Source organism: Pristiophorus japonicus, chromosome 15 (genome assembly GCF_044704955.1).
Source record: "Pristiophorus japonicus isolate sPriJap1 chromosome 15, sPriJap1.hap1, whole genome shotgun sequence".
NCBI lineage: Eukaryota > Metazoa > Chordata > Chondrichthyes > Pristiophoridae > Pristiophorus > Pristiophorus japonicus.
Window position 1 is genome coordinate 179,307,372 of NC_091991.1, and position 15,238 is coordinate 179,322,609.

Consider the following 15,238-nt stretch of genomic DNA (forward strand, 5'->3'; position numbering starts at 1 on the left):
AAGGAGGTGGGGTAGAAACATAGAAACATAGAAAATAGGAGCAGGAGTAGGCCATTTGGCCCTTCGAGCCTGCACCACCATTCAATGAGTTCATGGCTGAACATGCAACTTCAGTACCTGTTAGCTCTATTGATAAAGGATGGAATCACTGCAATAATGAGAAACGATATTGGCTCAAATGATCAGGATGTTAAAACAGTTTGGGTGGAGATAAGGAATAAAGGGGTAAAAAGTCACTGGTGTGCGTAGTCTTTAGGCCCCCTAACAGAAGCAACTCTGTTGGTCGGATATAAACCAGGAAATAGTGGGGGCTTGTAAAAAGGGAACAGCAATAATCATGGGTGATTTTAACCTCCATATTGATTGGACAAATCAAATTGGTCAGGTAGCCTTGAGGAAGAGTTCATAAGAGTGCATAAGGCATGGGTTCCTTGAGCAGTATGTAACGGAACCAACCATGGGGCAGGCTATCTTAAATCTGGTCCTGTGTAATGAGACAGGATTAATAAACAATCTCCGAGTCAAGGATCCGCTTGGAATGAGTGATCATAGCATGATTAAATTTCAAATTCGGATGGAGGGTGAAAAAGTTGGATCTCTAACCAGTGTACTAAGCTTAAATAAAGGAGACTATGAAGGTATGAGGGCAGGGTTGGCTAAAGTGGACTGGGAAAATAGATTAAAGTGCAGGACGGTTAATGAACAGTGGTGTACATTTAAGGAGATATTTCACAACTCTCAAGAAAAATATATTCCAGTGAGGAGGAAAGGGTGTAAGAGAAAAGATAGCCATCCGTGGCTAACTAAAGAAATAAAGGACGGTATCCAATTAAAAACAAGGGCATACAAAGTGGCCAAAAACTAGTAGGAGGAAGGAAGATTGGGAAGCTTTTAAAAGCCAGCAAAGAATGACTAAAAAAATGATTACGAAAGGGAAGATAGACTATGAAAGTAAACTAGCACGAAATATAAAAACAGATAGCAAGAGTTTCTATCGGTATATAAAAAAGAAAAGAGTGGCTAAAGTAAATGTTGGTCCCGTAGAGGATGAGACCGGGGAATTAGTAATGGGGAACATGGAGATGGCAGAAACTCTGAACAAATATTTTGTATCAGTCTTTACGGTAGAGGACACTAACAATATTCCGACAGTGGATAGCCAAGGGGCTATAGGTGGGGAAGGAATTTAACACAATCACAATCACTAAGGAGGTGGTACTCAGTAAGAAATTGGAACTAAAGGCAGATAAATCCCCTGGACCTGATGGCTTGCATCCTAGGGCCTTAAGAGAAGTAGCAGCAGGGATTGTGGATGCATTGATTGTAATTTACCAAAATTCCCTGGATCCTGGGAAGGTCCCAGCAGATTGGAAAACTGCAAATGTAACGCCACTATTTAAAAAAGGAGGCAGACAAAAAGCAGGAAACTATAGACCAGTTAGCCTAACATCTGTGGTTGGGAAAATGTTGAAGTCCATTATTAAAGAAGCAGTAGCAGGACATTTGGAAAAGCAAAATTTGGTCAGGCAGAGTCAGCATGGATTTATGAAGGGGAAGTCATGTTTGACAAATTTGCTGGAATTCTTTAAGGATGTAATGAACAGGGTGGATAAAGGGGAACCAGTGGATGTGGTATATTTGGACTTCCAGAAGGCATTTGACAAGGTGCCACATAAAAGGTTACTGCACAAGATAAAAGTTCACGGGGTTGGGGGTAATATATTGGCATGGATAGAGGTTTGGCTAACTAACAGAAAACAGAGAATTGGGATAAATGGTTCATTCTCTGGTTGGCAATCAGTAACTAGTGGGGTGCCGCAGAGATCAGTGCTGGGACCCAAACTATTTACAATCTATATAAATGACTTGGAAGAAGGGACTCAGTGTCAAGTTTGCTGACGATACAAAGATGGAAGGAAAAGCAATGTGTGAGGGGGACACACACAATCTGCAAAAGGACATAGACAGGCTCAGTGAGTGGGCAAAAATTTGGCAGATGGAGTATAATGTTAGAAAGTTTGAGGTCATGCACTTTGGCAGGAAAAATTAAAGAGCAAGTTATTATTTAAATGGAGAAAGATTGCAAAGTGCTGCAATACAGCCGGACTTGGGGGTACTTGTGCATGAAACACAAAAGGATAGTATGCAGGTACAGCAAGTGATCAGGAAGGCTAATGGAATCTTGGCTTCTATTGCAAAGGGGATAGAGTATAAAAGCAGGGAAGTCTTTCCACAGTTATACAGGGTATTGGTGAGGCCACATCTGGAATACTGCATGCAGTTTTGGTTTCCATATTTACAAAAGGATATACTTTCATTGGAGGCTGTTCAGAGAAGGTTCACTAGGTTGATTCCGGAGATGAGGGGGTTGACTTATGAGGAAAGGTTAAGTAGTTTGGGCCTCTACTCATTGGAATTCAGAAGAATAAGAGGTGATCTTATCGAAACGTATAAGATTGAGGGAGCTTGACAAAGTGGATGCAGAGAGGATGTTTCCACTGATGGGGGAGACTAGAACTAGGGGGCATAATCTTAGAATAAGGGGCCGCCCATTTAAAACTGAGATGAGGAGGATTTTCTTCTCTGAGGGTTGTGGATCTGTGGAATTCACTGCCTCAGAGAGCTGTGGATGCTGGGACATTGAATAAATTTAAGACAGAGATAGACAGTTTCTCAACCGTTAAGGGAATAAGGGGTTATGGGGAGCGGGCAGGGAAGTGGAGCTGAGTCCATGATCGGATCAGCCATGATCGTATTAAATGGCGGAGCAGGCTCGAGGGGCCGTATGGCCGACTCCTGCTCCTATTTCTGCAGTCAGAATCAGGGGAAGTCATAACGGGGAACAAAGAAATGGCAGACCAATTGAACAAGTACTTTGGTTCAGTATTCACGAAGGAGGATACAAACAACCTTCCGGATATAAAAGGGGTCAGAGGGTCTAGTAAGGAGGGGGAACTGAGGGAAATCTTTATTAGTCGGGAAATTGTGTTGGGGAAATTGATGGGATTGAAGGCCGATAAATCCCCAGGGCCTGATGGACTGCATCCCAGAGTACTTAAGGAGGTGGCCTTGGAAATAGCGGATGCATTGAAAGTCATTTTCCAACATTCCATTGACTCTGGATCAGTTCCTATGGAGTGGAGGGTAGCCAATGTAACCCCACTTTTTAAAAAAGGAGGGAGAGAGAAAACAGGGAATTATAGACCGGTCAGCCTGACCTCAGTAGTGGGTAAAATGATGGAATCAATTATTAAGGATGTCATACCAGTGCATCTGGAAAATGGTGACATGATAGGTCCAAGTCAGCATGGATTTGTGAAAGGGAAATCATGCTTGACAAATCTTCTGGAATTTTTTGAGGATGTTTCCAGTAAAGTGGACAAAGGAAACCAGTTGATGTGGTATATTTAGACTATCAGAAGGCTTTCGACAAGGTCCCACACAAGAGATTAATGTGCAAAGTTAAAGCACATGGGATTGGGGGTAGTGTGCTGATGTGGATTGAGAACTGGTTGTCAGACAGGAAGCAAAGAGTAGGAGTAAATGGGTACTTTTCAGAATGGCAGGCAGTGACTAGTGGGGTGCCGCAAGGTTCTGTGCTGGGGCCCCAGCTGTTTACACTGTACATTAATGATTTAGACGAGGGGATTAAATGCAGTATCTCCAAATTTGCGGATGACACTAAGTTGGGTGGCAGTGTGAGCTGCGAGGAGGATGCTATTAGGCTGCAGAGTGACTTGGATAGGTTAGGTGAGTGGGCAAATGCATGGCAGATGAAGTATAATGTGGATAAATGTGAGGTTATCCACTTTGGTGGTAAAAACAGAGAGACAGACTATTATCTGAATGGTGACAGATTAGGAAAAAGGAAGGTGCAACGAGACCTGGGTGTCATGGTACATCAGTCATTGAAGGTTGGCATGCAGGTACAGCAGGCGGTTAAGAAAGCAAATGGCATGTTGGCCTTCATAGCGAGGGGATTTGAATACAGGGGCAGGGAGGTGTTACTACAGTTGTACAGGGCCTTGGTGAGGCCACACCTGGAGTATTGTGTACAGTTTTGGTCTCCTAACTTGAGGAAGGACATTCTTGCTATTGAGGGAGTGCAGCGAAGATTCCCCAGACTGATTCCCGGGATGGCGGGACTGACCTATCAAGAAAGACTGGATCAACTGGGCTTGTATTCACTGGAGTTCAGAAGAATGAGAGGGGACCTCATGGAAACGTTTAAAATTCTGACGGGTTTAGACAGGTTAGATGCAGGAAGAATGTTCCCAATGTTGGGGAAGTCCAGAACCAGGGGTCACAGTCTGAGGATAAGGGGTAAGCCATTTAGGACCGAGATGAGGAGAAACTTCTTCACCCAGAGAGTGGTGAACCTGTGGAATTCTCTACCACAGAAAGTAGTTTAGGCCAATTCACTAAATATATTCAAAAGGGAGTTAGATGAAGTCCTTACTACTCGGGGGATCAAGGGTTATGGCGAGAAAGCAGGAAGTGGGTACTGAAGTTTCATGTTCAGCCATGAACTCATTGAATGGCGGTGCAGGCTAGAAGGGCTGAATGGCCTGCTCCTGCACCTATTTTCTATGTTTCTATGTTTCTATGTTCTTATATCTCCAGGACCCGTGGTAGGGCTGTCCGAGGAAAGAAAGGGTTCTTGGTTTGGGTTTTGATTGTTATACAGCGTATTACTTTTGCTGAAAGTTTTTTGAAAACCTCAATAATGAATGACAACTTTCATGATATCGGAGTAAGTAAAAAGAATCATAGAATAGTACAGCCCAATTGGGAATGCAAGCAGACAGCCTTCTCAGAAGTAAACCATTTGGCCCAATGGGTCTGTGCTGGCTCTTTTGAAGAGCAATCCAGTTTAGTCTATCCATGGTTGTGGGAGGACTGAGTCAAGAATTGTGCATTTGTGGATCCAAAAATTTCTGATGGGACTTTCTGGGTGTCACGCAGATGATGTCATGGGGACTTCCCGCCCAACCCACACACCCAATTCATGCCATCAGTTAAAATCGGAGCTGTGCTATCCATTTCAAACACTTTACCCTCAGCCAGTTCAGTTTTCTACTGATGCATGATGTTATCTCTCATTTTTCATTGCCAGATCAGTCAGCATACCTGGTACACACGTCATGACCATCCATCGCCAAAAGAAGTGTCCGAACCTGTTGTAGTTGTTGAAGAAACAGATAAGGCAGAAGAAGAAGTTGTTGCAGCTGAGGAAGCCTTTCCCGCCATCACCAGCGATGCAGGTAGGCTATCCCCTGAGTTCACTTCAATGCACACTATACACCAAGATTAGAACAATAACCTTAAGCCGGTACGAGTGAAATGATACTCCCACTGCTGATTTGAGTATAATTAGAGTCTCAGTCCATCGCCTTCCCCCCCCCCCCCCCCCCCCAATATATGGGTATCAGAGAACCCGGGTGCAAAATTGGGATTGATAGTGCCTTTTTTTAAGGGCTATGAGTGCACCTAGAGCTCCAAAATGGCATCTGCGGTGTGTACACGTGTGAGGCGAACTGCGCGGACGTCATATTGGAAGTATGCAGAGCAGGCAGACCATGATGTGCACGCTGGTTTGATGCCAGTGGGGCCATTTTGGGGCTCAAAATTCCAGCTAATGCCCTCTCTTAACCTCACAGCAGCAGGAAGAACCCACCACTATTTAAAGGGATCATTAACTACTTACAGGTCAGATGCTGGTTGATTTCTTCTGGCCCTTGCTACGATTCTGCAAGTGCCGAGTGCTTTCTATAGTTGTATCAAGTAGCAGAAGTCCACAGGGAGTTATGTGGCAGGTGAAATAGGATATTTTACTGACTTCAAGGCTTCTGCAAAGATCACTTGCTGCCAGAAATGGATGCACTAGCAGACATTCTCCTCGGAATACAACCTGACTTGGAGAATGAACAGAAGCCACGCAGAACAGGACAAGTAGCTGGAGGAGGGAGCTAGGGCTCGCAGCAGGAGGCCATATCCGAACAGGGTGTTAACGGAGCAATTCTCCAGTTCTGACGAAGGGTCACAGACCCGAAACATTAACTCTGCTTTTCTCTCCACAGATGCTGCCTGACCTGCTGAGATTTCCAGCATTTTCTGTTTTTATTCCAGATTCCAGCAGCTGCAGTATTTTGCTTTTGTGTTAAATCAATGGCCCCTGGTTATTGAACCCTCTGCTAAAGGAAATAGGTTCTTCCAATCTAGACCTCTCATAATTTTATACACGTCAATTAGGTCTCCCCTCAGCCTCATTTCTTCCAAAGAAAACAAACCCAGCCTAGCCAATCTTTCCTCATAGCTACAATGGAGGGAAGATAGATTATGAAAGTAAACTAGCATGAAATATAAAAACAGATAATAAGAATTTCTACAGGTACATAAAAAGGAAAAGATTGGCTAAAGTAACTGTTCGACTGAGTACTGTTTAACTCCAAGAGTTATAACCTTGACTCTGATTTATTAAGGCCCAAAGTGACTAATATACAAAATGGCTGGCCTTTAATACTTGGGCTGCACACACATACGCGCAGCCCAATGGCTTCCAACAGTGACGCCATCTAGTGGCTAGTGATCCCAAAAGTACATAAATGACAATACCCACCTCTGAGATATTAACAGTATTTTACAAATTGAGACGGTCCGGTGTTTTACGCTCCTGGGTTGACCGTCTCAATTCAACTCCAGCCATGGGTGAGTGTTCAGAGTCTGTTGTGACTGGTGGCTGGGTGGCTGACCTGGTGGGAGTGGCAATGGCCATGTCAGGGATTGAAAGTCCATTTTCATTGAACATGTCAGTGATCGAAAGTCCCGATTCACTGATGACCACTGAGTCCCCTGATGACTGGGGGTAGGTTGGTCGGTCGTCGATTGTCTCTTCCTCCGACTGATCCGGTTCGTCTGTGTGTCGCAGCTTTGTCTGATCCATATGTTTCCTGCATGTTTGCCCATTTTTGAGCTTGACAATAAATACTCAGTTGCCCTCCTTGGCCATGACAGTACCAGCGATCCACTTGGGACCCTGACCATAATTCAGAACATATACAGGATCATTTACAGAAATATCGTGTGTCACAGCTGCGCGATCGTGATACCCTTGCTGACTTTGTCTTCTATATTTAACATGATTATTCAAGTCAGGATGTACAAGAGATAGCTTGCTCTTAAGACCTCTCTTCATCATTAGTTCAGCAGGCGAGACCCCCGTAAGCGTGTGTGGTCTTGTCTGTTACTCAGCAGTATGCATGACAGGCGGGTCTGCAGTGACCCTTGGGTTACTCGCTTCATACTCTGCTTTATGATTTGGACAGCACGTTCTGCTTGTCCATTTGATGCAGGTTTGAACGGTGCTGACCTTACATGTTTGATACCATTGAGTTTCATGAACTCTTGAAACTCCTGACTGGTGAAGCACGATCCGTTGTCGCTAACAACAACGTCAGGCAAACCATGTGTCGTGAACATGACAGAGATTCTCAATGGTAGTTGTGGATAGAAACATAGAAACATAGAAAATAGGTGCAGGAGTAGGCCATTCAGCCCTTCGAGCCTGCACCGCCATTCAATATGATCATGCACTTCAGTACCCCATTCCTGCCTTCTCTCCATACCCCTTGATCCCTTTAGCCATAAGGGCCACATCCAACTCCCTTTTGAATATATCCAATGAACTGGCATCAACAACTTTCTGTGGTAGAGAATTCCACATGCTCACAACTCTCTGAGTGAAGAAGTTTCTCCTCATCTCGGTCCTAAATGGCTTACCCCTTATCCTTAGACTGTGACCCCGGTTCTGGACTTCCCCAACATCAGGAACATTATTCCTGCATCTAACCTGTCCAATCCTATCAGAATTTTATATGTTTCTATGAGATCCCCTCTCATTCTTCTAAATTCCATTGAATATAAGACTAGTCAATCCAGTCTTTCTTCATATGTCAGTCCTGTCATCCTGGGAATCAGTCTGATGAACCTTCGCTGCACTCCCTCAATAGCAAGAATGTCATTCCTCAGATTAGGAGATCAAAACTTACACAATATTCAAGGTGTGGCCTCACCAAGGCCCTGTACAACTGTAGTAAGACCTCCCTGCACCTATACTCAAATCCTCTCGCTATGAAGGCCAACATGCCATTTGCCTTCTTCACCGCTGCTGTACTTGTGCTGGATGGCATGACTCTATCCACTTCGAATATGCATCCACCACAACTAAAAACATCTTCCCCAGGAAGGGACCTGCAAAGTCGATGTGGATCCTGGACCATGGTTTGGACGGCCACAACCACAGACTCAGCAACGATTCCGCTGGTGCTTTGCTGAGCTGCATGCAGGTGTTGCACTGATGCACACATGATTCCAGCTCAGAGTCAATTCCCGGCCACCATACATGAGACCTGGCGAAGGCTTTCACCATTACAATGCCGGGATGTATGCTATGTAGCTCATGTACAAACTTCTCTCTCCCTTTCTTGGGCATAACAACACAATTGCCCCACAGTACACAATCCGACTGTACAGACAGTTTGTCTTTGCGACGAATGTAAGGTTTGGTCTCCTCGCACATTTGCTTGGGTATGGCAGACCAATCACCTTTGAGGATGCAACCCTTTACCACCGATAAAATCGGGTCCTGGCTGATCCAGGTCTTAACTTGTTGAGCCGTGACAGGGGTTCCTTCATTCTCAAAAGCATCCATAACTAACAATAGGTCCGCTGGTTGTGGCGTTTCCACCTCCGGTGTGGGCAACGGCAGACGGCTCAAAGCATCGGCACAATTCTCAGTGTCAGGTCTATGGCAAGTGACATAAATCATAAGCGACTAATGTCAGCGCCCACCTCTGGATGCGGGATGAAGCATTGGGGTTGATACCTTTGTTTTCAGAGAACAGTGAAATGAGCGGTTTGTGATCTGTCTCCAGTTCAAACCGAAGATCAAACAGGTACTGATGCAACTTTTTAACCCCATGCATACAGGCTAGTGCTTCTTTCTACCCTGCTGTAGGTTCTTTCCGCTTTAGACAAACTTTTTGAAGCATATGCGACAGGTTGAAGTTTACCCGACTCATTAGCTTGTTGGAATATGTAACCAATTCCATGTGACGAAGCCTCACAGGCCAATACTAAACGTTTACATGGGTCATAATGTACCAGCAGCTTGTTAGAGCAAAACAGATGAGTGGCTTTCTCAAAAGCTCTGTCTTGAGACACACTCCACTCCCAGTTGTCGCCTTTTCTTAGCCGCATGTGCAGTGGTTCTAATAAGGTGCTCAATTTAGGTAGGAAGTTACCGAAGTAGTTGAGTAGACCCAGGAATGAACGCAGCTCCGTCACATTCTGCGGCTTGGGTGCATTCTTGATGGCCTTGGTTTTCGCGTCCTTGGGCCTGATGCCGTCAGCAGCAATTTTCCTCCCCAGGAATTCAACCTCTGGTGCCATGAAGACGCACTTTGAGCGTTTCAGTCGGAGTCCCACTTTGTCCAGACGATGTAGAACCTCTTCCAGGTTGTTCAGATGTTCCTCGGAGTCACGACCTGTGATCAGGATGTCATCTTGGAACACGATGGTTCTAGGAACGGACTTCAGTAGACTCTCCATGTTCCTCTGAAATATTGCTGCAACCGAGCGAATTCCAAAAGGGCACCTGTGATAAATAAACAGTTCTTTATGTGTGTTAATGCACGTAAGTCTCTTCGACGGCTCGACCAGCTCCTGTGTCATGTAGGCCGACGTCAAGTCCACAGGTGAACGACTTTCCCCCGGCTACTGTTGCAAACAAGTCATCAGCCTTCAGTAACAGGTACTGATCCTGTTGTGAAACCCTGTTGATCGTAGCCTGGTAGTCTCCACAGATTCTGACTGTTATGTCTTGAACAAAGAGTCAGACTAGATGCTGCAAGCTCAAAATAAGGTGTGACTGTAGTCCTTTATTACAGATCTCAGAGTGCCTCTCCAGCCTGTGAGGCCTCCTTATATACAGGTGCTCCCAAGGGATTGTCGGATCCCTTTGGACTCCAGGAGATAAGCCCTCTGGTGGTTAGACATGGTAGTTACAGGTTTACATACATAACAACACTCCCCCCACCCCCCGCAAAGTCAATAGTGTAACTATTTACAATGTGAGTCGATCTGGGGCCTTCCTTTCCCTGGTTGATCGTCTCGGTGTAAATGCTGGTTTTGGTGAGTCGTTTGTTGGGCCCTCGCTGGGCTGCTGTGCAGCTGGCCTTGCTGGGCTGCTGGGGGTGGTGAGTCTTGCTGGGCTGCTGTGGGTGATGGGTTCTACTTCGTGGTCAACCGCTGGGTCAGTTGCCACTTGTGTGTGTGTTGGAGGATCAAAAAAGTTAGAGTCTATTGTGGGTTGTTCTGGATAGTCTGTAAATCTGAGTTTGGTTTCCTGCAGGTGAGTCCATTTGAGAGTTTGATCATAAACACCCTACTCCCCTCTTTGGCCAAAACAGTGCCGGAAAACCACTTGGGACCTTGTCCATAGTTCAACATAAATACAAGATCATTTATTTCAATTTCGCATGACACATTTGCACGAGTGTCATGGAGCAGGAATGGGGTACTGAAGTTGAATGTTCAGCCATGAACTCATTGAATGGCGGTGCAGGCTAGAAGGGCCGAATGGCCTACTCCTGCACCTATTTTCTATGTTTCTATGTTTCTATGTTTGTGCAGTAGCTAAGCAGGACTCGGGATAAGCGAGTCTGCAGTGACCCTTCAGTTACCCTTTTCAATCTCTGCTTGATTGTTTGAACTGCTCGTTCTGCCTGACCATTGGGCACTGGTTTAAATGGGGAAAATGTGATATATTTGATCCCATTGCGGGTCATGAACTCCTTGAACTCGGCACTGGTCACTTACAAGGACATCAGGCAGGCCGTGTGTGGCAAACATGGCCCGGAGGCTTTCAATGGTGGCAGCGGACGTGCTTGCCGACATTATCACACATTCAATCCATTTAGAGTACGCATCTACAACCACTAAGAAAATTTTTCCGAAGAACAGGCCTGCATGGTCGACATTGACCTTAGACCACGGTTTGGACGGCCAGGACCATAAACTTAGTGACGCCTCCCTGGGTGCATTGCTTAACTGTGAACATGTATTACATTTGTGCACACAGGACTCTAAGTCTGCATCGATACCGGGCCACCACACGAGGGATCTGGCTATCGCTTTCATCATTACAATGCCTGGGTGGATACTGTGGTGATCACTAATGAAAGTGTCCCTGCCCTTTTTTGGTACCACTGCCCGATTACCCCATAGAAGGCAGTCTGCCTATATAGACATTTCATCTCTGCGCCGCTGGTACAATTTTATTTCTTCCTGCATCTCTAACAGGACACTAGACCAACTCCCGTGAGGCACACAGTTTTGTTACTAAGGACAGTAAGGGGTCCTGGCTCGTCCAGGTTCTAATCTGTCGGGCGGTAACAGACGATTGCTCACTCTCGAATGCTTCCTTTACCATAATTAAATCTGCAGGCTGTGCCATCTCCACCCCTGTGGTGGGCAATGGTAGCCTACTGAGAGCATCAGCACAGTTTTCTGTGCCTGGCCTGTGGCGGATGGCGTAGTTGTATGCGGACAACATGAGCGCCCATCTCTGGATGCGGGTCGATGCATTTGTATTTATCCCCTTACTTTCAGAAAAGAGGAATATCAGTGGCTTATGGTCAGTTTCCAATTCAAATTTGAGCCCAAACAGATATTGATGCATTTTTTTTACCCCATAAACACATGCTAACACTTCTTTTTCGATCATACTATAGGCCCTCTCAACCTTAGACAGACTCCTGGATGCATAAGCAACCGGTTGCAATTTCCCAAATTCATTAGTTTGTTGCAATACACACCCGACCCCGTACGATGACGCATCACATGCTAGTACCAAACGCTTACATGGAGCGTACAACACAAGGAATTTGTTTGAACATAACAGCTTCCTAGCTTTCTCAAAGGCATTTTCCTGGCTTTTACCCCATACCCATTCATCTTCTTTATGCAGTAAAGAGTGCAGTGGTTCTAACAATGTGCTGAGATCCGGTAAGAAGTTACCAAAGTAGTTCAGGAGTCCTAGAAGCGATCGCAGCTCCGTCACGTTCTGTGGTCTCGGTGCGTTCTCGATTGCCTCTGTCTTCGAATCGGTGGGCCTGATGCCATCCGCCGCGATTCTTCTCCCCAGGAACTCCACTTCAGGTGCCAGGAAAACGCACTTCGAGCGTTTTAGCCTGAGCCCCACACGATTAAGCCGACTAAGAACCTCCTCCAGGTTCTGCAGGTGCTCAACGGTGTCCCGACCTGTAACCAAGATGTCGTCCTGGAAGATCACGGTGCGCGGGACCGACTTCAGCAAGCTTTCCACGTTTCTCTGGAATATCGCCGCGGCCAATCGAATCCCAAACGGGCATCTGTTGTAAATGAGGAGACCTTTGTGCGTGTTGATGCAGGTGAGGTCCTTCGATGATTCCTCCAACTCCTGCGTCATGTAGGCCGAGGTCAAGTCCAGCTTCGTGAACGTTTTGCCTCCCGCCAGCATCACAAATAGGTCGTCTGCCTTTGGTAGCGGGTATTGATCCTGCAGTGAGAAACGATTGATAGTTACTTTGCAATCACCACAGATTCTGACGGTGCCGAATCCCTTGAGGACTGGAACAATCGGACTGGCCCACTCATTGAATTCAATCGGCGAAATGATGCCCTCTCATTGCAGCCTGTCCAGCTCGATCTCCACCCTCTCCCTCATCATGTAGAGTACCGCTATCGCCTTGTGATGGATGGGTCACGCCCCTGGAATCAAATGGATCTGCACTTTTGCTCCTTGGAACTTCCCGATGCCTGGTTCGAACAGCGAGGGGAACTTGCTTAGGACCTGGGCACATGAGGTGTCGTCGACGGACGAAAGCGCTTGACATCGTCCCAGCTCCAGTGTATCTTTCCCAGCCAGCTCCTGCTGAACAACGTGGGGCCATCGCCCGGTACCACCCAGAGTGGTAACTCGTACACCGCTCCATCATAGGAGACCTTTATGATAGCACTGCCAATTACGGGAATCAGTTCCTTTGTGTATGTTCTCAGTTTAGTACGAATGGGAGTCAGGACTGGCCTTAAGGCCTTGCTGCACCACAATTTATCGAAGGTTTTTTTGCTCATTATGGACTGGCTTGTGCCCGTGTCCAGCTCCATGGACACCGGGAGTCCATTTAATTCAACCTTCAGCATTATCGGGGGGCATTTTATGGTAAATGTGTGCACCTCATATACCTCTGTCTCCTCATTCTGAGGCTCTGGTTCGTCATGATCCATCGTGGATCTGTCCTCCAACGCAACATGGTGGTTTGCAGGATTAACAGGGTTTGCAGCTCGCCTGCACATGCGTTGGAGGTGTCCCATTGTTTCACAGCCCTTGCAAACGTATCCTTTGAAGCAGCATGAATTGAAACAATGATCACCCCCACAGCGCCAACAAGGTGTTAATGGCCTTGTATTCACCACCCTTGACGGTGGACTCTTGAATCATCTGCGGATGTGCAGTTGCAGGCGTGCAAGTCCTGCCCTGTACATTTTGATTCGAAAACAACGTTACTTTGTTCACAATACTTGCAGCAGCACTCGTGTGCTGAGAAATTTGTTTAGTATTGTCACTGGTGGCAATGAATGCCTGGGCTATCGCAATGGCTTTACTCAATGTTGGAGTCTCTACTGTCAAAAGTTTGTGAAGTATTACTTCATGGCCAATGCCAAGTACAAAGAAGTCCCTGAGCATGTGCTCCAAGTGCCCTTCAAATTCGCAATGTACTGCAAAGTGCCTTAGCTCGGCGACATAGCTCGCCACTTCCTGGCCTTCAGACCTCTTGTACGTGTAGAACCAATACCTCGCCATCAGAACGCTTTCCTTCGGGTTTAGATGCTCCCGGACCAGTGTGCATAACTCATCGTACGACTTGTCTCTGGGTTTCGCTGGAGCGAGCAGATTTTTCATGAGGCCATACGTTGGTGCCCCACAAACGGTGAGGAGAATCGCCCTTCGTTTGGCAGCGTTCGCTTCTCCTTCCAGCTCATTGGCCATGAAGTATTGGTCGAGTCGCTCCACGAAGGTTTCCCGATCATCTCCCTCTGAAAATGTCTCCAGGATGCCCACGGTTCTCTGCATTGTTGCGGTTGGGTTCGTCATCTGTATCTCATCGCCAGTTGTTATGTCTTGAACAAAGAGTCAGATCAGATATTGCAAGCTCAAAGTAAGGTGTGACCATAATCCTTTATTACAGATCTCAGAGGGCCTCTCCAGCCTGTGAGGCCTACTTATATACAGGTGCTCCCACGAGATTGTGGGATCCCTTGGGACTCCAGGGGATAAGCCCTCTGGTGGTTAGACATGGTATTTACAGGTTTATATACAGAACACTGACTGTGTCATCACTTTTCAGCACAGGAACAATGGGGCTGGCCCATTCATTAAATTCAACCGGTGATATGATCCCTCCACGCTGGAGTCTGTCCAGTTCGATTTCGACCTTCTCCCTTATCATTCACGAAACTGCTCGAGCTTTATGATGGATGGGTCTTGCATCTGAGTCTACGTGGATCTGCACCTTGGCTCCCATGAAGTTGCCAATGCCTGGTTCGAACAGCGAGGGGAACTTGCTCAGTACATGTATCTTCCTCCGACGACAATGCCCTGATCTTGTTCCAGTCACATCTGATTTTTTTTAAGCCAGTTCCTGTCGAACAGCGTTGGGCCATTGCCTGGGACAATCCATAGCGGTAACTCATGAACTGCACCGTCATATGACACTTTAATTGTGGCACTGCCAATCACCGTTTATGAGTGCTTTGGTGTACGTGCGCAACCTGGCATTGACTGGACTCAGCCTGGGCCTCACAGCCTTAGTATCCCACAGCTTGTCGAATGACCTCTGGCTCATTATCGATTGACTCGCCCCTGTGTCCAGTTCCATCGATACCGGCACCCCATTAAATTTCCCGTTGATCATTATCAGTTTGCTCTTAGTTAGGAACAATATAATCCATACATTTCCTCCTCTGGTATCTCGGATTGCGTATCCGGATCCGCGCTTGTCTGGCTCTCATCCTCCACGTGGTGTGTCGCAGCACGCTTGCTCATCTGCGAACACTTGTGCTGGAGATGCCCCACTCTCAGACAGCCTTTGCAACTATATTGCTTAAATCAGCACTGCTGGTGCCGGTGATTTCCCCC

At 46.4% G+C, this 15,238-nt stretch overlaps 1 protein-coding gene across 1 annotated transcript in view; it reads left to right on the plus strand.

Moving 5' to 3' along the window:
* Nucleotides 1–15,238, plus strand: part of LOC139280538 (sodium/myo-inositol cotransporter 2-like) — a 154,450-nt gene that overhangs the window by 103,911 nt on the left and 35,301 nt on the right. The window contains exon 13 of the mRNA XM_070900023.1: nt 5,117–5,264. Within this exon, the coding sequence (XP_070756124.1) occupies nt 5,117–5,264 (148 nt within the window). The remainder of the gene's footprint in view (nt 1–5,116; nt 5,265–15,238) is intronic.